At 39.4% G+C, this 23,912-nt stretch overlaps 1 protein-coding gene across 1 annotated transcript; it reads right to left on the reverse strand.

Annotated features, from left to right (window-relative positions):
• Positions 1 to 10,019: 10,019 nt before the first annotated feature.
• Positions 10,020 to 11,335, reverse strand: LOC104226420 (elicitor-responsive protein 3-like). Its single transcript, XM_009778415.2, has 5 exons — positions 11,195 to 11,335; positions 10,990 to 11,055; positions 10,711 to 10,837; positions 10,496 to 10,613; positions 10,020 to 10,271 (listed from the first exon to the last, which is right to left on the reverse strand). Exons 1-5 carry the CDS (start codon positions 11,259 to 11,261, stop codon positions 10,245 to 10,247), a joined length of 405 nt encoding a protein of 134 aa, XP_009776717.1. The 5' UTR covers positions 11,262 to 11,335; the 3' UTR covers positions 10,020 to 10,244.
• Between the last annotated feature and the right edge of the window lie 12,577 nt (positions 11,336 to 23,912).

The following is a 23,912-nucleotide window of genomic DNA, read 5'->3' on the forward strand; positions in this document are numbered from 1 at the left end:
CATCTCGTATTTTACTCCCCCTGATGAAAACCTTGTTTCAAATATTTGAGTCTCCACATTCCAATCTTGTATACCATTTTCTCAAAAGTTGAAGTTGGTAAAGATTTAGTGAATAAATCTGCTAGATTATCACTTGAACGAATTTGTTGTACATCAATGTCACCACTTTTCTGAAGATCGTGTGTGTAGAATAATTTTGGTGAAATGTGCTTCGTTCTATCTCCTTTTATAAATCCTCCCTTCAATTGGGCTATGCATGCAGCATTGTCTTCGTATAAAATTGTGGGTCTTTTCTCACATTCCAAACCACATTTTTCTCGAATAAAATGAATTATTGATCTCAACCATACGCATTCCCTACTTGCTTCATGAATAGCTATTATCTCAGCGTGATTTGAAGAAGTAGCAACAATAGATTGCTTTGTGGAGCGCCATGATATGATAGTACCTCCATATGTAAATACGTAGCCGGTTTGAGATCGAGCTTTATGGGGATCAGATAAATAACCTGCATCTGCATAACCAACAAGGTCTGCACTATCTTTGTTAGCATAAAACAAACCCATATCAAGAGTTCCCTTTAAATATCGCAATATATGCTTAATCCCGTTCCAATGTCTCCGTGTAGGAGAAGAACTATATCTTGCTAGTAAATTAACAGAAAATGCTATGTCAGGCCTTGTAGCATTAGCAAGATACATTAGTGCACCAATTGCACTGAGATAGGGTACTTCGGGACCAAGGAGTTCCTCGTCCTCTTCTGGAGGTCGGAACAAATCCTTATTCACTTCAAGTGATCGAACAACCATTGGTGTACTCAATGGGTGCGCTTTGTCCATGTAAAAGCGTTTTAAGACCCTTTCTGTATAGGCAGATTGATGGATAAAGATCTCGTCTGCTAAATGTTCAATTTGCAGACCAAGACAAAGTTTTGTCTTTCCAAGATCTTTCATCTCAAATTCTTTCTTAAGATATTCAATTGCCTTTTGGAGCTCTTCTGGAGTTCCAACAAGATTTATGTCATCAACATAAACAGCAAGTATAACAAATTCTGATGCCATTTTCTTTATAAAAATACATGGACAAATAACATCATTTATGTAACCTTCTTTCAGCAAATATTCACTAAGGCGATTATACCACATGCGCCCAGATTGCTTTAAACCGTACAAAGATCTTTGTAATCTGATTGAATACATTTCCTGAGATTTTGCTTCAGGCATTTTAAATCCTTCAGGGATTTTCATATAAATTTCATTATCAAGTGAACCGTACAGATAAGCTGTAACTACATCCATTAGATGTATTTCAAGCTTTTCATGTAGTGCTAAACTGATGAGATATCGAAATGTTATGGCATCCATAACAGGTGAATATGTTTCATCAAAATCGACTCCAGGTCGTTGTGAGAATCCTTGTGCAACAAGGCGAGCTTTGTATCTTTCAACTTCATTTTTATCATTCCTTTTTCGCACAAAAACCCATTTATGACCAACTGGTTTTATACCAGCAGGTGTTTGGACTACTGGTCCAAAGACCTCTCTTTTAGCAAGTGACTTCAATTCCGATTGAATTGCCTCTTGCCATTTTGGCCAATCAGATCTTTGTCGACATTCTTCGACAGATCGAGGTTCAAGATCCTCACTATCTTGCATAATATTAAGTGCAACATTATATGCAAAAATATTATCCACCACTATTTCAGATCGATTTAAATTAATCCATCACCGATCGAACTTATTAAAAGTTCCTTACTCACATGAGCTTCGGATTCATTGATTTCTTCAGGAATCTTAGAACTAATCAGATTTTGGGTCTCTTCAGGAGATCCCTTCATAGTATCGTTTTGATCATTTGTTGATTTTCTTTTTCGAGGATTTCGATCCTTAGAACCCAAAGGCCTACCACGCTTCAGGCGTGCTTTAGGTTCACTAGCTCTCATGCTAGTAGATGGTCCTACTGGGACATCAATTCGGATAGGCACATTCTCTGCTGGGATATGTGACTTAGTTATCCTTTTCAAATCAGTAAATGCGTCTGGCATTTGATTTGCTATATTCTGTAAATGGATGATCTTCTGGACCTCCTGATTACATATAGGGGTACGGGGATCAAAGTGAGATAATGATGAAATTTTCCACACAATTTCTCTTTTGATTTCCTTTTTCTCTCCCCCTAATTGTGGAAAATTTGTTTCATCAAACCGACAATCTGCAAATCGAGCAGTAAATAAATCTCCTGTCAATGGTTCAAGATAGCGAATAATAGAGGGTGATTCAAACCCAACATATATTCCTATCCTTCTTTGTGGTCCCATCTTACTACGTTGTGGTGGTGCTACTGGCACATATACAGCACATCCGAAAATTCGTAGATGGGCAATATTTGGTTCATGACCAAAAACTAATTGTGACGGAGAATATTTATTATAATGTGTCGGTCTGAGACGGATAAGTGATGTTGCGTGCAAGATAGCATGGCCCCAAGCAGTAGTTGGCAATTTTGTTTTCATAAGTAGTGGTCTTGCTATCAATTGCAGGCGTTTAATAAATGACTCTGCAAGGCCATTTTGAGTATGAACATAAGCTACAGGATGTTCAACTTTTATCCCAACGGATAGACAATAATCATCAAAAGCTTGAGATGAGAATTCTCCAGCATTATCAAGGCGAATAGCCTTTATAGGATAATCTGGGAATTGTGCCCTTAATCGAATTATTTGGGCTAATAGCTTTGCAAACGCCAGGTTGCGAGATGATAGTAGGCACACATGAGACCATCTTGAAGATGCATCTATTAGGACCATAAAATATCTAAACAACCCACTTGGTGGGTGAATAGGTCCACATATATCCCCATGTATACGCTCTAAAAAGGCAGGGGATTCAATACCAACCTTCATTGGTGATGGTCTAGTGATCATTTTTCCTTGATAACAAGCATCACAAGAAAATTCGTCATTTGTAAGAATCTTCAAGTTCTTTAATGGATGCCCACTCGAATTTTCAGTAATTCGTCTCATCATTATTGATCCGGGATGGCCCAAACGGCCATGCCAAAGCACAAAAGTATTTGAATCCGTAAACTTCTGGTTTACGATAGAGTGTGCTTCAATTGTACTAATTTTTGAATAGTATAAGCCAGAAGATAAAGTTGGTAACTTTTCTACAATGCATTTCTGGCCAGAAATATTCTTTGTAATACAAAGATATTCCCTGTTCATTTCATCTATTGTCTCTACATGATACCCATTTCGGCGGATATCTATAAAACTCAACAAGTTTCTTCGGGACTTGGAGGAGAACAATGCATTGTCTATAATAAGTTTTGTTCCCTTAGACAGAAATATTATGGCTCTTCCGGAGCCTTCAATCAAACTTATATTACCAGAAATTGTTGAAACATTTGCTTTTTCCTTATGCAAATAAGAAAAGTATTTCTGATCGTTGAATATGGCATGAGTTGTTCCACTATCAATAACACAAATATCTTCATGATTTGTCTTTGATCCAAACATAATTTGAGGGTTATCCATATTCTTCAAAATAACATAAATAAAATATATTATAGTAAACATCATTATCAAAGCATAACTTTTATTTATGTACAACAATTACATAACCATACTATCTATTACAAACAACAAAAATTAAAATATTTACATTTCTACAGATTCACTACCGATTACATGACTTGTTTCTCCTTCTGGGAGTGCAAAGTAATCAGCTACATCCAAATGCATGAAGTCTAAATTATCTTCAGAAATAAAATTTGCTTTAACATTTTTCTCTGTCTTCTTCAGAGAGGCTTGATAAAGCTCAACCAGGTGCTTTGGCGTACGACAGGTACGTGACCTGTAACGACCCGACCGGTCGTTTTGAGCTCTGGCGCGTCATTCAGCAGTTTGAGGCCATGAGCGGCTTAATCTCAGGTATATTAACTTGTGTGTATGGTCAGAATTAAAATTCAGGAAGTTTGGAGTCAAATCTAAATGGAAATTCTCATTTTGAAAGCTTAAAATTGAAGAAATGAACTAGGATTGGAATTTTGAGTAAACGACCTCAAAATTGGGATCCGAAGGTTCCAGAAGGTTAGTATGATGATTTTGACTTGGGCGTATGCCCGGATCGAGTTTTGGATAACCCGGGAGCATTTTGGCGCCTATTGTGGAAGATAGCATTTTAGAAGAAATTGCATCAGTTTGGTTTAAAATGCATTTCAGTGTTATTGATGTCCGTTTGGGATTCCGAGACTGGGAGTAGCTCCGTATGGTGATTCTGGATTTGGGAGCATGATCGAAAGTGAATTCGGAGGTCCGTAGGTCATTTTGGAGCCGTTCGGCTAAAGATGGAAAATTGAAGGTTTTTGAGAAAATTTGGCCGGAAGTGGAAATTTTAATATCGGATTCGAAATGCGAATTTTATAGTTTGGATAGCTTTTTTAGGTTATTTGGGACTTAGGAGTGTGTCCGGAATATCTTTGTGTTGAAATATATGAATTATGGGAAAAATTTGGAAAATTTTGATATTTAATATTGTTAAAGTTGACTTTGGTCAACTTTTTGGTAAACGGACCCGGACCCGTGATTTTTCGGTCTCGAAAGGTCCATACAAAAATATGGGAGTTGGACGTGTTTCCGGAATCGAATTCCGAGGTCCCAGGCCCGAGAAATGAATTTTTTCGTGAAATTGTTTTCTGAAAATGTTTAAGGAAAATGAAAATGAAATTTGATCAGAAAGTGATGGTATCGGGCTCGTATTTTGGTTCCGATGCCCGGTACAGGTTATATATATTGGTTAAGCGCTTCCTCTAAAGTTTGGTTACAAACGGACGTTGTTTGACGGGTTTCGGCCTTAAATTGGAAATATTGAAAGTTTATGAAATTTGAAAGAATTCTTGGATTTAAGGCTCAAATCATTGATTTTAATGTTATTTTGGCGATTTGATCGCTCGAGCAAGTTCGTGTGATGTTTTAGAGTCAGTGTTCATATTTGGTTTGGAGCCCCGAGGGCTCGGGAGTGTTTCGAAGTGATTTCGGACTTAGGAAAAATTGCAGAAAATTCTGCTGTGCCCAGAAAATTTTAGGTGCGAGTAGTCCAGTTTGGAAGATCATATCTTGTAATATATAAGAAATCGGAAAAGTGTAAAACACGAAATTTGTATCCCATACATTCTAGTTTTCGGAAAGTTAAACCATTCGCGATTTGGATATCATCTCAGAAAGTTACGATGGATCGAAAAGGGCTGCTGGAGCAATTTCGGCAGAATTTACGATGCACTTTAGAAGCTCATATCTCGGGATATATAAAGAGTTATATGGTGTACAACCTATCAAATTAAAGATCTTTGAGTCTAGTTTCTAAATCTTCAAACCGTTTGTCATTTGGATATTTATACAAGACGTTATGGGTGTTTAAACAGAAGGTGTCCGACAAGAAACAATTTTAATAGGATGTACAACTTGTATAGCACAAGTGCAAGGTACAACTCGACGAAGCACAGGCAGATTCTTTTATACACGGATTTAGCTCACTTTTCTTCATTTCTTCAAAGTATGGACGATTTTTGGGGAGCTTCAAGAGGGGATTTTCATCATCAATGTGAAGGTAAGTTATCCCCACCTATTTTGAGTTAAGTACATCAATTATGTATGGATTTGAGCATGAAAATTGTAGAAAAATTGAGGATTTAGGCCTAGGGATTTGAAAATAAGATTTGGTGATTTGAGGGGTCAAATGAACTCCGATTTTCGTAAATTTTATATGTACGGACTCGTGGCGAGATGAGGAATCCGGTGATATGACTTTCGTAATTTTTCGAGAAGTGGGCCCGGGGCTCGGGGTTTGCAAATTTCGTGATTTTCTATATTTTTCGAGTCTTTTCGATTGGGTTATATTCCCTTAGCCTATTGTAATATATTCCTTGTGGTTTTGGAAAGATTCGACGCGCGAGGAGGTCGATTCGAAAGGAAAAGACATCGCGGAGTAGACTTTTGGCCGTCTTGAGGTGAGTAATAGATGTAAATGCTGTTCTGAGGGTTTGAAACCCCGGACTTTCACATCGTAACGCTATATTGAGGCGTGACACGCACTCCATGGCGAGTGCGGGGTCGGATACTATTGGGGATTGTGACTTGGTCCATCCCGTGTGATGTTTATACTATACTGGTGATTGATACACATACTTCATTGATATTACTGGGCTTGATGCCATGTTTGGGGCCTTGTGCCGATTTGTAAAATCCTTCGAGGATTGATATTACTGCTTAGCATGATTTGCATATCATTTAATTTCAGTCCAAGGTTTTAAATGTTGTTTTGCAAACTCAGCCATAATTCTAAGTGTTGAAAACTTAAATGATATTTTTAAATGTATTCCGGGCTGGGAACTTCTGTTTTGTAAATGCCCAAGGGGCTTATTATATTATTTTCTGGACTGATTATAAAGTGACTTGAAATAGTAGTAACAATGACACTGTGTAATATACTTGAAATAGTGGTAACAATGACACTGTGTGATATACTTGAAACAGTGGTAACAATGACACTGTGTGATATACTTGAAACAGTGGTAACAATGACACTGTGTGATATACTTGAAATAGTGGTAACAATGACACTGGATGATATACTTGAACAGTGGTAACAATGGCACTGTATGATATAAATTGGTCAGGTAACAATGGCTGACCGGTCAGGTAACAATGACTGACCAAGATATTGCGCTTGGGCTGTAGGAGCCCCTCCGGAGTCTGTACACACCCCCAGTGAGCGCCGTCGACGATAAATAAATATGGATGGCTCGGGCTGCACGCCGCAGTGGGTACTGGAATGTACCATCATATGCATTGCATTGCATTCATGTATTTGTATTTATACTGGTGTTTAGCTGCTCAGTTCCATATGTTGCTGTATATTCGGATTGTAGCTTACTTTGTGTATTTACTGGATTTTCTTATCTTCGGACTGTAGTTACTTTTATTACTCACTAGGTCGGAGTACTCACTTTACTCCCTGCACCTTGTGTGCAGATCCAGGGCAGTCTCAGGCTCAGTAGATCCAGTTGATCAACAGATCCAGCCTCTAGGAGTATCGAGGTAGCTACACGGCGTTCGCAGCCATTGATATTCTCCCTCCTATCCTATCTCTTTATTTCCGCATTATCGGACTTTGGATATACCGTGTATTAGGATGATATTCTGTATTCTAGAGGCTCAGATTCGTGACACCGGATCCTAGTGAGATTATATTGTGTAGTTTGTTAAAATCTTCAGTACTTTAATCTTGCTTAATTGATATTTCTTTCCGCTATTTTTGATAAATTGGGTTAAGTGTTGAATAATGGTCGGGCTTGCCTAGTAGTGTGCTGGACGCCATCACGACCGGGATTTGGGTCGCGACATGACCAGTGCCCTTTTCCTCCACATCTATAGCATGCATTTTCTGCATTTGGCGCTTGCACCGCTTCATGCTTTTGTTCCTTCCTTTTCCACTGCTGGTGGTGAGGAGGCTTCTTTGGTGCATTATTATTACCATGATTGGGGTTTCTTCCCCGACCACGGCCATGACCACGACTGGGGCCACGACCTCTTCCACGTTTAGCTTGGTGGAAGTTCGTCTCATTCACTTCAGGGAATGGACAAGAACCAATAGGTCGGCTTTCATGATTTTTCATTAATAGCCCATTATGTTGCTCTGCTATAAGAAGATGTGAGATAAGTTCAGAATACTTTTTAAATCCCATCTCTCGATATTGCTGCTGCAGGAGCATATTCGAGGCATGAAAAGTGGTGAAAGTTTTCTCCAACATATCATGATCAGTAATATTATCACCACATAATTTCAATTGGGAAATAATTCTGAACATAGCAGAATTATACTCACTGATAGATTTAAAATCTTGTAGCCTTAGATGAGTCCAATCATAACGTGCCTGTGGAAGAACGACCATCTTCAGGTGGTCATATCTATCTTTCAAATTATTCCACAGTATGACTGGATCTTTAATAGTGAGATATTCCATTTTCAGGCCCTCATCAAGGTGATGGCGTAGGAATATCATTGCTTTGGCACGGTCTTGGTTTGATGCCTGATTTTTATCCTTGATGGTGTCTGCCAGACCCATCGCATCAAGATGAATTTCAGCATCAAGCACCCAAGACATGTAGCTTTTGCCCGATATATCCAGGGCTACAAATTCAAGTTTAGAAAGATTTGACATTATTTAGGAAAAGAAAGTTCTTACCTCTAATACTTTCAAAGTATTTGCTCGAGATGTCAGAGTCTCGTGCTGATAACGTGTTATAAAATAAAGACTGTAAAGTAAAGACAAGTATAGAGAGAAACTGTTATATTATTCGAATTCAAACTGATGTACATAATGAACTGAAATCTCTTCTATTTATAGAAGAAAGGAAGCTGTTGTGTAAGCTGCTACTATACCAGATATGGATAATCTTCTACTGAGAGCAATGTTTATCCATAACGGAGTACTGAAAGGATAAGCTTATTATACCCGATATGGATAATCGTCTACCGGGGGTAATGTTTATCCATAACTGGGTACTGAAAGGATAAGCTTATTATACCCGGTATGGATAATCTTCTACCGGGGGTAATGTTTATCCATAATTGGGTACTGAAAGGATAAGTTTATTATACCTGGTATGGATAATCTTCTACCGGGGATAATATTTATCCATAACCGGGTACCGAAGTGATAAGCTTCTTCAGGAAGCTTATTTCCAATAGAGTACTAAATAGATAAACATATTTACGGTGGAGTCTCATATGGATAAGCTTCTTCAGGAAGCTTATTTACAACAGAGTACTAAATGAACATCCATAATATAATATATTTATAACACTAATTGTGATTTTTTGTATTTTCTCTTTGTTGATAGTAAACAAATGAACTTTGATGAAGCTATTACAGACAAAAGGTGGAGGCAAGGCTTAGAGGAGGAGATCGAGTTGATAGAGAAAAGCAACACTTGTAAGTTAACAACTCTTCCCAAGGGTCATCGAGCAATAAGAGTTAAATGGGTATACATGACAAAGAAGAATGCTTATGAAGATGTGGAGAGATAAAAGGCACGACTTATGGCTAAGGGCTACAAGAAAAGGCAATGTGTTTCCAATAAGGAAGTAGAGCTCAAATATGTGAAGTCTCATGATCAAACTGCAGATATCTTTACAAAGCATCTCAAGTTTGAAGATTTTCATAAATTGAGATCAAGACTTAAAATGAAAAAGAAAAATCAAAATTAAGGGAGAGATTTGTGGGACCATCTAAATAAATAAAAACGAAATAAAGAAAAATAAGATGAAAACAAGTTGCAGGAAGTTGCAAAACCAATTTATTTCGTACACACTAAAATCAGAGAGCGCAATAGAGCATAGAGAGTAATTCATAGATTGTAGTTTGTGAGTTAAGTAAAGAGTGGGAATAATATTATACTGAGGTATTTAAAATAAAAAGTATTTTTGTTTTGAAGGTGTAGTAATCTTTTGACACTATCAAATTATAATATTATAGTGGTATCATATTACTCACCTTAGGCATTGTACATTCTAACTGTCCACATTTACCTATTTGGGTTCCAAGTGGTACTGGTTCTTTTACCACTGCTTCAGCTTGGAATTTAATCAGGCAAATAGTGTTAAATGTCATGTCTAAAAGAAGATTTTGCAAAAATATATCCCTTTTTAATTGTCCTTTACTTGAGTGGAGGATTAAACAAAAAAAAGTTGCCTTTTGATGATATTATTTTGAAGGCTAGGTGTGCAGTAAAATATGGCACTTAGAGAATCCATTACCTTACACAACCTACATGGATTGTGTCCCCAAGACATCTCTGCTAATCATTAATATGTTGAAAGGGGAGAAAACCACCATAACATATTCTAGCTATAAAAAACCAATTAAGTTGCGAACGCTTTGGCTAAATGGAGTACTGATAAGCAAAAGAAATAAGTAACAATAGTCAACTAATTAACAACTTGATGACACAAACGGTATGTTTGCTAACACGTGTATCTTTATTCACGTTACATTCAATATAAAACAATACAAAAATCATCGCATAACTAAATGCATATATTATTCGCGAATACAAGAACATGATAATGAAAAAAAAACAATTCGCTATCATTTCATAATTTATTCTAGGACTAATATTTCTTATAGTACGGATAACCACACGACCTTCCGTAAACTCAAACTCCTCGGCTAGACAGCAAAAATTAGTAGTCCTCGTCACATTCATCCCTCTGCAAGTAATGAAAAAAAAACATCAAAAAGGTTTAAGTTTCATGCATTAACAATATAAAATAATCACGTCACTTAGATTATTGCAGATTAATCTTGTAATGAATGTTAATCGGTGATCTAGAATAAATAGTAAGTACACATTTTATATGGTAGAAACATGCTATAACATATTAAATTACACAGATAGAGAAAATTATAAAGTTATAATTGACGAATCTATTACCTCCTCACGAGTGAAAGTGAGGCCAAGTCTGATGGATCCACATTCTTCATCATCCTTGTAAAGCTGATAAGAGGTTGATCCTACTTCTCCTTCACGAAACACTTCTTCCAAAGAAATTCTATTTTCGATTAACAAAAAACAACATTATTAACGTTGTTTGACTGTATAACAAAAAAATATTACTATTATGGAATATAATCAGGGAGAGTATTAACGTTGCTTCTCCTAGGAAATCGTCATCTTGGAATGTGTTTTCATCCATAAGTTTGATGTGAAGCTCGTCGCAACCACGAGTGATGGTGAAGAGGAAGGACTCATTCCACTCAGGGTCGGATCCTTCACCTGTAAAAAGCAGTTCTTATTATTGAGTTACAAATTCCAAATGTGTATACACTGAAAGTACAATGAATTTTTATACTTACATTTTTTTTTTACTAAGATAGGTAGGATACAATAAAATTTCATTGTTCAATCCAAGTTAATTAATTACAAACCTGATGCAGTACTGCTTTTCTTCTCTTCAGTGCGGCAGGTGACGACAACATAAGGATTCATATCAGCTGTTGAAATTTGAAAAAGAAAAATAAATAAATTCTTTAACCCATGAGATGAAGCATTACGTAATCAAAATTTGCATGCCTGAATTACTCTAGGATTTATCTTACGGAATGACCGTAAGGGAATTCGTGAGGAACATACTTAGCCAATTTGTGTCATCAAGGCCTCTGGCATTTGCAACATAAACTTCAAGTTGTCCGTAAGGCATCTTTGGATCAGATTATTGGTAAAAAAACAGAATAAGATAATGGGAAGAAATTAAAAGACTTCAACAAAAATACTTTTATTGCTTTAAATTATGACATTTAGGCCTGCTCAATTTATAGTTTACTAGTCCAATCACTGCAATACACGTGATCACTGTGATCCGTAAATATTTGAAGACGCATTTGAATAATTGTGGTTAAAGAAAAAGTAAGAGTAACTGATGTACTAAAAAGTAAGAGTAACTGATGTACTAAAAAGTAACAGTAAACTATATTTCAGAAAATATTGTGTAACAATATTGAATGACTGATGGCCTTTTACATATTTATTTCTCTTTTAATTTTTCTGTGGAGTACTACTTCAGACCCTTATTAGAAGGTAGTATTAGTGGGCGGAGTCAGAATTTTCGTTAAGGAGTGTCAAAATATATAAAAGTAAACATACCAAGAAATTAAGGGGAGTCAATACATAGTATATATATACATATAATTTATTTTTTTACCTACCTACATAGTATATTTTTACCAATGACACCCCTTCGTATAAGGTGGCTCCGCCACTGCTAGTGGTGATCCTGATAATTTAACTTGCTTCTTACTTTTTGTATTTTTATTAGAATTCTTGGATTCAGAATGTGAGCACGTGATTTTTGTCTTACGCGACAATCGCTCCAAAAGAAATAAAAATAATAACAAATGGTCCTGTTGTACAATTTTTGGATTTTACGTGGCACTTTGTTAATTATTTATGATTTTTGCCCATTTTTATTTTTTATTAAAAAAAACAATATATATATAAAAAAAATGTGTATGTGTCATGCGTAGTTGGAACCGTAATCCGGTTATTGAAAAGAAAAATCATAAATAGGCATCTTTGTCCGTGATTTTTTTTGTTTTGTTTGATTTTACCTGCTTTAAATACTTTAATATACGTGTGCAAATAATTGTGTTACGTGTTTATTTAATTTTAATTTGATTTACTTAGGTTTTGTTTTTAAATAAAAATAATAATAATAATAATAATAAAAATATATAAGAGATAAGTGCAGAATTAGTTTGAAAATCAGTTTGGGCTGATTTTCGTTTTTTAATTCAAAGCCCAAACAACCGAGCCCAAAAACCTAAGCTTGCCCCGGTCCGGACCAGCCTACTTCAAAAACGTCCAAACGACGTCGTAGTGGTTGAGTCTGATCTGAGCCGTTGATCTTTGAATGATCAACGACCAAGATCTCACACCCCGTACCCACTCACAGACCCGACCCGTCTCACCCGGACCGACCCCAACCCTTCACCCTTGAAACGACACCGTTTCCCGTTAGTTGAAGGATCCTGGCCCTTCATCGTGTCTCATCCAACGGCCAGGATCCATCTATCCACTAACTATATAAACCTACAACCCTTCACCCCGCGCCCTGATCCAAACCCCCCCGCCTTAGGTCGTCTTCACCAGACCTCAGACCTTCAAACCCTAGCCGCCCCTGTATACTTTCACCATGAAAGCCGGCGGCATGAACGCCGGTGGCCTTCACCTTAACACCATAGGACCATCTCACCCCCCTGAACATGGATCTGTGGACCGTTTAGTTCGAATCATCCTCTAGGTCCTCGAATCTTCATTTGAAGATTCGAGCAAAACTCGATCTACACCGATCTGCCCTAGATTCATACCAGACAATCACCGGACCCCCCTCGTGACCAAACCATGCTTGGTTTGGTCCGAATCTAACCAAGAAAGCCCAAAACCCAAATCTGCCCTCTAGAACCCTAGGTTTCCTTGTGCCTGTTCCGTGCCTGTTCGAACCAAGAGATTAGGGTCTAATGGACCTTAATCGAAGTGTTTCTCATTTGAGAAACATTTCGATTAAAGTCCGTTCAACCTTGAGAAAGGGTCTGTACAACACAAGCTGATTTTTTCTGTTTCTGCTTTCAAAGTTTAAGGTAAGTTTGTTTTCTCTTTGTTATTCAGTACGTGTGTGGTTTAAAGGTCTGTTCGTATTGGCCGAATGTCTTGTGTAATTTGTTGTCTTTGAATTTTTTACCAAATGTATCCTGTCCACCTTTCCTGAACCTATGTGTTTGATTAAAGGCCTTCTTCTATTCACTGATAACATGTATGTATGTATGTGCTGTGCAATTAGCTGAATTTCAAATTTGAACTGATTAACTGATTCCTCGAGTACAATTCTGCTGGGTCAGTATGACTCGAGTCATGTGTTCGATACTATTAAACATCTGATTTTTGGTTACGATTGTACATGTTATGATTAATATAGTCGAGTCGACATGTGTCGTCAATTAGTTTCAGCTGCCTGAACAATAACAAATCGATTTGCTTCTGCTAAGCATTGCCTGAATCAATTAGGAACTGAGTTTAGTACTTATAATTGTTAATTTGAATCAGAAATGTAAAATCAATGTTTTGTTCAGTTACAGTTCTGATATTGGAGGGCATGTGCACTTGTGCACCACATGTGCATTTGTGCACAGCCTGTGTCCTGCATAAGGGCTTTTTGAATTAAATAGTTTGACAGCATATGCTGTCAGACTACATTCTGCTGCCCATACTCTACTTTAGTTTCAGAAATAATAAACATTACTCAAAAGTGAGTCTGCCAGGGAATATCATGGGGTTTTGTTTATACTTAATTAGCTAAGTGGAATCTGAAATAGGAGAGCACATGGGAGGGGTGTTCTAATTGTCTGAACAGGCTGTTAAAGGTTTTAGGTTTATAAAAGAGGGGACTTTCATCAGTTTTAGGAGATCAGATAGATCAGATAAGAGGGAGGAGCTGAAGACATACACAGATAGACATAGATACACACACACAAACAGAGAAAAAGAGAATACACACAGAAAACTTAGTTTGGAGATTGAGAGTTGAAGTTCTGAAAAGCAGAAAAACTGGAAAAGAACTCTGTTTGATAACACAGACAGACAAAACTAGAAATTGCATTCTTCTTGCTGTCTTGATTTCACTGGTCTCGACCTGTTTGTCCAATACCGATTTCTTCTAAATCCAACTGAGTCTACTGGTTGTTTGTTGGTTTACTCTGGGACTTGATCTAGCTGGGATCTTGATTCTATTCCAATTATTTTGCTTGTTGCTGCTGCTGCTATTCTGTTTCTTGCTGCTGCTGATTTCCCTATCTTCTTCCTCTTCTCCTTGCATTTTCAGTATTTCCAGGTACACATCTCGAGTCTCACATTGGTGTAGCTGATTGTAACATTGAAAAGCATGAATCGAAAGATCTGAAGAATTTTTTTTATCATCTGTTGCCTTACTTATAGCTTTGCGAATATTGTTAAAGTTGTATAAATCCTTTAACTTGTAGCCTAATAGAGAATACATTAGTAAGTTTGTACTTAATTAATGTTTATTTGAAACTGTGGTGTTTGATTCGTTTAGTAGCATACAGGATGTAAATATAACTCATGGAATGTGAAACTATTTAGTGCGATTGTTAAAATTAAATTCACTCTTTCAGCATGCTTTGAATAAGTAGAGGCAAATGGCTGTTAAATCTAGCCAAATATAATACAGTTTTGAATCACCCAGTTTCGATTTCTTTAGGCAGTTTATAGGACTAGTTTTGAATATCATCGGTAGTATTCTTTAATAAGGAATTCTATTAACCCTGTTTAAGCAAGTTAATCTAAATTCGACTTAAAGATGTTTATTCGGATTAAGTGTTGTATTTCGTTAGAATAAACGGATTTCTTTGTCAAATTAAAGCATTTTTCCATTGAAGTACAATGTTTTCTCAACTTTGTAAATAATTAACCATAAGAATCCGGATTAGGCCAAAGCATATAATTAAATTAGCATGTACCTTTTTTCTTTTAGTTTTAGAGACAAACGCGTTAGAAATGTAGCCACTTTAGGATATCCTTTCTAAAATAGAGACGAGCCTCGCCAAATAAAACGCAAAATTGCGGGGCCCTCAATAAATAACCATAATAATTTTTTAGAATTCGGGATAGGCCGTTTAGTGAATTTCATGGCCTTCTACAAAAATAATAACGCGCTAGACTCTTTAGGCGCGGCTTAATAATTTAACCTTCTTAAACACGGGTGCACATTGATGTGACCCAAATCCAAATCTCAACGGAGTCAAAATGTGTCGACGATCACGGGTGCATTGATTGTGACGTGGTTCGAGATGCATTTTCGCGACATTGCAATTCTATAAAACTAAATAATAATAATAAAAGCGGTTTAAACTTAATAAAGCACATAAGTCACAACATGTATTTAAATCAGATATTTAGCCATTATAACAATTTAAGCGACCGTGCTAGAACCACGGGATTCGAGGGTTGCCTAACACCTTCCCTCGGGTCAACAGAATTCCTTACTTAGAATTTCTGGTTCGCAGACTTCATTTGGAAAAGTCGAAAATTTCCTCGATTTGGGATTCAAGATAAACCGGTGACTTGGGACACCAAAAGCCAAACCTTTCCCAAGTGGCGACTCTGAATTAAATAAATAATCCCATTTCGAATATTGTCACTTAAATTGGAAAAACTCCCTCGCGCATTTAACCCTTCGGGGCGGGCGCGCAAAAAGGAAGTGTGACAGTTCTGGCGACTCTACTGGGGAAAGGTTCAGAACCACTGGTTCAGGGTTCAAGAATTCGAGCTTAGAATAATTGTTATATTTGGCTTTATTATCTGATCTTTATTACATGTTTTGCATAACGTGCTAAATGTTGTCTTTTACCGCTTTGATATTATCTGAACTGTATATAAACTGTGCCGAAACCCTTCTCTTCTTACCTCCGGGGAGAAGCTCGCTGGTCGAGACTCCCTATTCTGTTAGTGTCAATACCTGAAATAAGAAAGAGGTCGGACAAGTTACAAAGCCGGACGATCTCGCGGGTCCCCGGTACGTAGCCCCCTCCTCGACTCGAGTTGTCTGCTCGGGTACACAGTCTAGAACAAATACCCAGGGTATAAACCTAGTATAACAAAACTTCATGCCGGATCCCTAGTAGGAACGTTTATTTGCATCATGTTGCATTTGACTTAGGGGGCTCAACACAGGTGTTGGGTCCGTCTAGGACAGGCCACCTGAAATGAAAAGACCACCCTGCTGCATCCTATTTGTTTTGCGCATTTATTTGCTTCGGTTCCGCATGCTGACCGGTTTCTAAAAAAAAGAAGAAAAATAGCAGCGTAGGGAGATAATTACTTATTTTGGAAAAATAAAACCAATGTCCAAGTAGTGTCGAAACCTCGCCGGAATTTTTCTAAAAAAAAAAAACAGAATAAAACCAAAAGTTGTCTTTTAGTTTGATTTATTAAAAAAAAACATATAAAAATTTTTTCTTTTCTTTTTTTTTTTTAAAAAAAGGTATTTATTTAAAAGTAAAAAAATAAATTTTTTTTTTTGGAAATTCATCATTCAAAAAAAAGTTGTTTCTCTCGTAGTATCTCTTTTATAAATTCAGACTAATAGTCTAAATACTTCCTAAAAAAAATTTTTTTTTTAGTCTTTATCTCTTTTCGGAAGAAAATAATAATAAAAAAATATTCTTGCTTTCTGGGTTTAATTGATTTTCTCTATTCATGATGGGCCGAACTACACCGGTTTGATTCTCACCGGATGTGAGATACGTAGGCAACCCTCGTCGGGTTCAACCCCATTTTTGCTAAAATAGCCAAAATCAATAAATAAATAAAAAAGAAGAAGAAAAAGACGTGTCAAATTTTAAAAGAGTCATAAATAAGTCAGGTGATGTTGTTTTGTCATAAATAGCCGAATGTTCCCGAAAGGGACGCCGGAAAGCTGACTTTGCATAAACGGCCACCTTTGAGTCATTTTTCAAGGTTTGATCCAGTTGACCCACACAGCCTTAAAATCTTCGTCACCGAGGCGTTGAAAGGCCGTGTTGGCAATATTTGAGTTTTCTAATTTGAAAAACTATAAATAAGTCAGGTGATGCGGTTTGTCATAAATAGCCGAATGTTCCCGAAAGGGACGCCGGAAGGCTGACTTTGCATAAACAGCCACCTTTGGGTCTTGTTTAGTATTTTTGTCCAGTTGACCCACACAGCCTTAAAATCTTCGTCCCCAAAGTGCTTAAAGGCCGTGTTCAAAACTTGATCCCCTTTGTAAAATATTTTTGAGTCAAGTCATTTTGTTAAAATCACCTTAATAAATGTGCAGGATGAGCACGATGCAAAATGAACATTTTTCAATAATGACCAAAATCCCTGTCAAGTTACGACTATGGTGGAATGATCTAGGTGTTGAAGGACAAAATGAGGTTAAGAAATATCTGAAAGGTCTTGTGGGTTTGTTGGAAATCCAGCCTCGGGGAGATATCATAAGAGCTTTGGTTACCTATTGGGACCCGGCGCACAATGTTTTCCATTTCTCTGATTTTTAACTCACCCCGACTTTGGAAGAAATGGCTGGGTACATCGAAAATGTTGAACTTCTGTTGAGGCAAAAATACTTGGTCGCCCCAAGAGCTGTCACGGTACATCGGTTCCTAGATTCACTGAAGATACCCAGAACGGTCCACAACCCGGATTTGGCTGCCGGTTTTTGCACTCCATGCTTCATATATGATAGGTACGGTCATGAAGAAGGATTCAATAATCCAATCAACAAACTGTGCAGCAAAGGTATTCGTCAGAAGTGGGACAAACACAGACGGGTAGCCTTCATGATGATGTTCCTGGGCCTTCTGGTATTTCCAAGGAAAGGCGGAAACATTGATTTAAAGATATTCGGGGTCGTCAGCACCTTACTCACGCAAAGTGACAGTACTCTCGCGCCTATGGTGGTATCTGACATTTTTCGAGCTCTCACAGCTTGTAAAGCTGGGGGAAATTTCTTCGAAGGTTGTAACTTGCTCCTACAAATGTGCATAGAAGAATTTTGCACGAGAACCAAAGAGATCAGTTGGCCCAAAGGAGTCCTGGCATGGACCTCGTTCTTTCAAGCTCTTACTGCCAGCCAAATACAATGGACGCTGGGATGGTTGCCTGTTGAGGAGATCATATATATGCCGGCAGCTAAAACTCATTTCTTACTGATGGGACTTAAGAGTATTCAACCTTACGCACCCTGCCGAGTTTTGAGACAGCTCGGAAGATGCTAGATAGTACCTCATGAGGAAGATCTTAGCACTCAAGCAGTTGAGATAAGTCCTAACGGACAATTTCCAGAAGCGAAAATTCGCCAAATCTGGAGTGAGTGTCAATATTTGAAATCAGATACTTGCGTGCGGGATCGAGCCAAAGGAGAGACGGCGCCAGGTTACTTTGCATGGTATAGAAGGGAACTTGAGCATGAAAGACCGGCTAAAAGACCCCACATCCTGAATTTCGCCGATTCATCGTGAAAACAGTGAGATTGGTTAGCGAAAGAAAGAGGCTATTGCGCCGAAATCAGCAGGTTGAAGCAACAAGTGGAAAGCTTGAAATATGAGCACAATGTGCAAGTTGCTACCAATCTGGGAGAACGAAACAGGTTGATTCAGGAAAACGAAATGCTCAAAGTCCAGATCAAACAGATAAGGATGGATGCGGATAAGCAGCCAAGGCATCGATCAGATGAGCAGTTGATAAAAAGGCTAAAAGGCAAAGTCAGGGAATGGCAAGAGGATTTAGAGAAATCTAAAAACATCATAGCAGAGCTCAGGGCACAATGGGATACAAGAGCAGATAAGCATCGCCGACACTTGAATCAATTGGAAGGCGATCACGAGAAAACTGTTGCTAAAATAAAGAGAGAGATGGCTACACTTGAGATCAAAGCAGCTAATCAGGCCCAGGATTTCCAAATTGAGAGCAGATACTGGTACGATTCATTGGCCCAGATGAAGTTAAAAGTACGGCAACTAAAGCATCAGCATATACAGGATGCTCAGGTGTTCAAGATATGTAGCGATCAGATAAAACGCCTACTCATAGAGAAGAAGCAAACCAGAGATAGGATCAAGGCCATTGCCCATGCCATCACCAGACGATGTCTACGATGTGAGAACATGACCAGCGTTACCGTCCTCTCGGCAGTGATGAGTTATGTCAATCAGACCATGCATGAGTTGGAACAACTTGAGAGGGATCTCACACCTAGGACCGCGGTGAGGCCGAACGATGCCCCGCGGACACAAATTGTCAAAACCATAATGTACTCATAAGTCGAGTCTGTATCTTAGCATCTGTTGCTTGTTTTTCCCATCAGTTTGTTTAGTCTAGGATGAGTCTAGGTTTATTTTTAAAGTTTGCTCTTTCTTTTGCAAAATGTAGTTTTGTAATAGACTGTTTCGACAATAAAAGGTGTGTTTCTTTCATTTGTGTTTCGAACTACGTAATGATCTGATTCACGTAGGCATCGTGATACGTAGGCAATCCTCATCGGATCCGGTCACATTTTTACCGTAAAAATAAAAAAAAAATATAAAAGAAAAACAAAAGAAAAAAAATGATAAGAAAAGGGAAGCCTAAAAAAGGAACGCCGGAACAACGCATGCTATCGTCGCAAACATGTAGAATTCACTTAACTGTATAGGTGCATCATGCTCAACGTGAGGTTGCCTATCTGTTATTTTGTTTCAAATTAACCGTGCGTTTGTCGTTGAGTACATTCAGGTTTTTGGGAAAGACGGTTGGTTTGGTGAAAGTCTGGCCTCGCACTCATACTTCACGAGGTCAAGGAGAAGTGTTCAACTACCTGTTGTTAGAACCAGAAGCAGCACTCACACTTACTTCACCAGGTCAAAAGGAAGTGTGGAAATGTCTTCAGAGGTTCCGATGTCAACAACCCCTGTTTCCGAGGAAAGTTCTATCTCGGCCGTCCTCACACCGGAATCCGCAACTGCGGAGGAAAATAGAATCATACGGCTCCGCATGTTGGAAATGCTGGACGACTGGAATAATGGGAAAGAGCCGCCAAGTGTCGTCCCCGGATTCCCTGAGTTATTCTCCAGATCAAGCGGGACTTCTAATGTCCCCATAAATTATCCTGCTACTCCATTCGGGTACCTAGCCACCTCAGCCTTCTCTGCTGGATCGCCTTCTGAGCCTCATCCCCGAATGTCAGCCACCGATGCAAGTATGAACATCTTTACTGCACCGCCCTGCCCGATTACGGCACAGCCTGCTACGTACAAGCCAAGCTTTGACTCATCTTCTTTTACATTCCAAGCACCCTCATTCTCAATAGAACCAACTAGGTTCACTACCAACGCTAATCCTCCACCGCCTCAGTGCGAGCTTGCACCCGGGCAGGATCAGAACCCCAGAGTTGCAGAACAAAATGAGATGGCCAAAAGAATGAGAAGCCTTGAACAAAGTTTGAAGAATATGCAAGGTTTGAGCGTACAGAAGAGCGTCTCTTACGCCGACCTATGCATGTTCCCTCACGTGAACCTGCCAGCAGGTTTCAAGACCCCAAAGTTTGAGAAATACGATGGACACGGCGACCCCATTGCACATCTTAAAAAATATTGCAACCAATTGCGGGGAGCCGGCGGAAAAGAAGAACTGCTAATGGCATATTTTGGGGAAAGTCTAGTAGGGATAGCCTCGGAATGGTATATGGACCAGGAAATGTCCCGATGGCATATATGGGATGATCTCGCCAGAGATTTTGTGAAACAATTCCAGTATAACATCGACATTGCACCAGACCAAAATTCTCTGTCGAATCTGAAGAAGAAACCTTCAGAAAGTTTCAGAGAATATGCTATTAAGTGGCGTGAGCAGGCGTCGAGGGTAAAACCTCCCATGGATGAAGTGGAAATGGTCACTACCTTTCTCCAGGCTCAAGAGTCTGACTATTTCCAAAACATGATGTCAGCCATGGGAAAGCCATTTGCATAAGCAATCAAGATTGGAGAGATGGTGGAGAATGGTCTGAAAACAGGTAGGATTCTGAGTCAAGCAGCCATAAAGGCGACCTCCCAAGCCGTCCAGAGCGGGTCCGGATGGATGGCAAGAGGGAAGAAAAAGGAAGAAACGACCATGGCAGCCTCGGAAGCAAGGGAATATCATCATCCCAAGCCCCGTTTTCCAGAAAGAATCCCACAACACTACTACCCCCACTCAAATCTGGCATATGCTCATTAACCCTATATGGTCATGAATGCCTAGCCTTATGCCCATCCACCGCAACAAGCCAACCGAGGCCAAGCTCTACCTCCCAGAAATCAGCCTCCTTACCGCAACCACTATAACCCACAACCTCCCCAGAATAATTCCGCCCTCAGGAGCCACCTCGAAGGCGGACTTTCACGCCCATCGGTGAACCATACTCTACTTTGTTCCCGAAGCTAGTCCAGTTGGGTTTCTTACAACCAATCCCTCAAACGAGGCAAAACCCGACGTCACCTTCTTACAAAGCTGGAGTCAGATGCGCCTATCATTCAGGGGCCGAGGGACATGATACAAATGACTGCTGGTCGTTGAAAAGAGTGGTCGAGAATTTGATAGAGCAAGGGAAAATAGTGCTAAGGGACGAGGAGATCCCGAATGTAACTAACAATCCATTACCTGCTCACAATAATGGGCCGCTGATCGGAATGATTTGCGAAGACAAAGAATTCGACCCTGCTCTGAAAGCTATAATCGCCATTGTCGACACGGGGAAAAGGCCTAAGACAGACCAGAAACCAGAAAAGGGGGAGGAGGCCAAGGCTATAAAGAGCGAGCCTGAAAAGAAGGTGGAGAAGAAAGTGGTACCGGTAAAGGATGGAGTTCTTTACATACCACGAGGTCGAGCTGAGAAGACGCAGAACTTCGGGATCAAAAAGACAAAACCTATGTACGTTCCAAAAGGGGCCTATGTGGTCCGGGGGACGATTCAACCACCTCGGCTGAATGAGCCAGTGGTTATCGGACGCGTGCCACAAAAGCCAATGACCAACCCGTCCACAGTGCCGTGGAATTATCAAAAGACTTTGGTAATGTACAAAGGTAAAGAGGTCATGGGAGAACTTCCAGAAAATACTTTCATTGGAAGGTATTCAAATACCCAAGAGCTGAACAACGCCACACAAAGGCGCTTCTCACCAAAGAAGCCTGTAAGCGTTGAAGAAGCGGAAGTGTTCTTCCAACAAATGAAAATGCCGGATTACGAAGTGATAGATCAACTGCGCAAGTACCCCGAGCAAGTGTCTATGCTATCATTATTGATGAGGTCGGCCGAGCATCAAAAGATCTTACTGAAGACCCTGAATGAAGCACATGTGCCAGTTGAAACCTCGGTTGAACAACTAGAGCGGATGACGGAAAGATTCTTCGCCGTCAACCAAATCTCTTTCAGCAAAAACGATTTACCCCCAGAAGTAGCGGCACACAACAAGGCCTTGCATCTAACAGTTAAATGCGAGGACTACTATGTCAAGCGGGTAATGTTGGATGGGGGATCAGGTGTTGACATTTGCCCGCTCTCCACGCTACAAAGAATGGAAATTGGGACCGGAAGAATCCGACCCAATAATGTCTGCGTAAGGGCTTTCGACGGCATCAAGAGAGATATCATGGGGGAAATAGACCTGTTCTTGGTCATAGGACCAGTCGAGTTTGAAGTAACCTTTCAGGTGCTCGACATGGATACATCCTACAATTTCCTCCTCGGCAGACCTTGGATCCATGCGGTAGGAGCTGTGCCTTCCACTCTTCACCAGATGGTGAAGTTCGAGTACGAAGACCGAGAGATTGTGGTCCATGGGGAAGACGAGCATGCTATCTATCGGGACCCATCCATCCCATATCTTGAACCGAGAGAAGGGAGCGAACATACGGTCTATCAAGCTTTCGAGATTGTACTGGCAGAGCAGCACGAAGAGGGAATACCCTGCCCCCAGCCTTTCTTGTCTAACGCCTCGGTTATGGTGGCCAAAGAGATGATCCGGCACGGATTTAGGCCAGGGAAAGGGCTTGGACGAACCCTTCAGGGAATAACAGAACCCATTACCTTTCCAGTCACCAAGACACCTTTTGGACTAGGCTTCAAACCTACTCCAGCAGACAAAGAGTGGGCAAAGAAAAGGAGAAATGAGGGTTGGAAGTTACCTCAACCATTGCCGGATTTGTATAAAACCTTCATCAGGCCAAGATACACCGAAGAAGAGGACGACGAGGTCTTCACGGCTGAGGAAATTGAGGAGATATGTGGGGCAATGAGGGAAATGCTCTACGAGACTCACATGGTTCAACCAGGTGAAGGCACAAGCACTGCTGAGATGCTGTACGTGGGACCGAACGCCAAACTTCAAAACTGGGAGGCCACGCCATTCCCCACTAGACGGAAGTCCGGGTAGACCTGTCCTGCCACCTTTCCTGTGTCGCAAGTTATCTCTAGGACATAACTTGAACGTTTTCTTCCTTTCAATTGTTGTTTTGAATTCCTAAGTTGTAATCATTGTTGTCTTCCAACTTCCCAAAGAAAAATAAAAAAAATCGTCATTGTTTTCCCATTTTTTCTTTTGTTCTGATTTTTGTTATTTTTCCTTTTATCTTTCCTTTCAGTTATAATAATGCGGCTTTAAATATGACATGCTTGCGGACTTCATGCCCAGATCACAACGAGCTATTTAACTGTGAATTAATGAACTCAGAACCAGAATATGACGAAGAAGAGGCTTTTAGGGAAATAAACCGAGAATTGGAACATTTTGAGAATAAACCTAAG

The sequence above is a fragment of the Nicotiana sylvestris genome, chromosome 8 (assembly GCF_000393655.2).
Source record: "Nicotiana sylvestris chromosome 8, ASM39365v2, whole genome shotgun sequence".
Classification (NCBI taxonomy): Eukaryota; Viridiplantae; Streptophyta; class Magnoliopsida; order Solanales; family Solanaceae; genus Nicotiana; species Nicotiana sylvestris.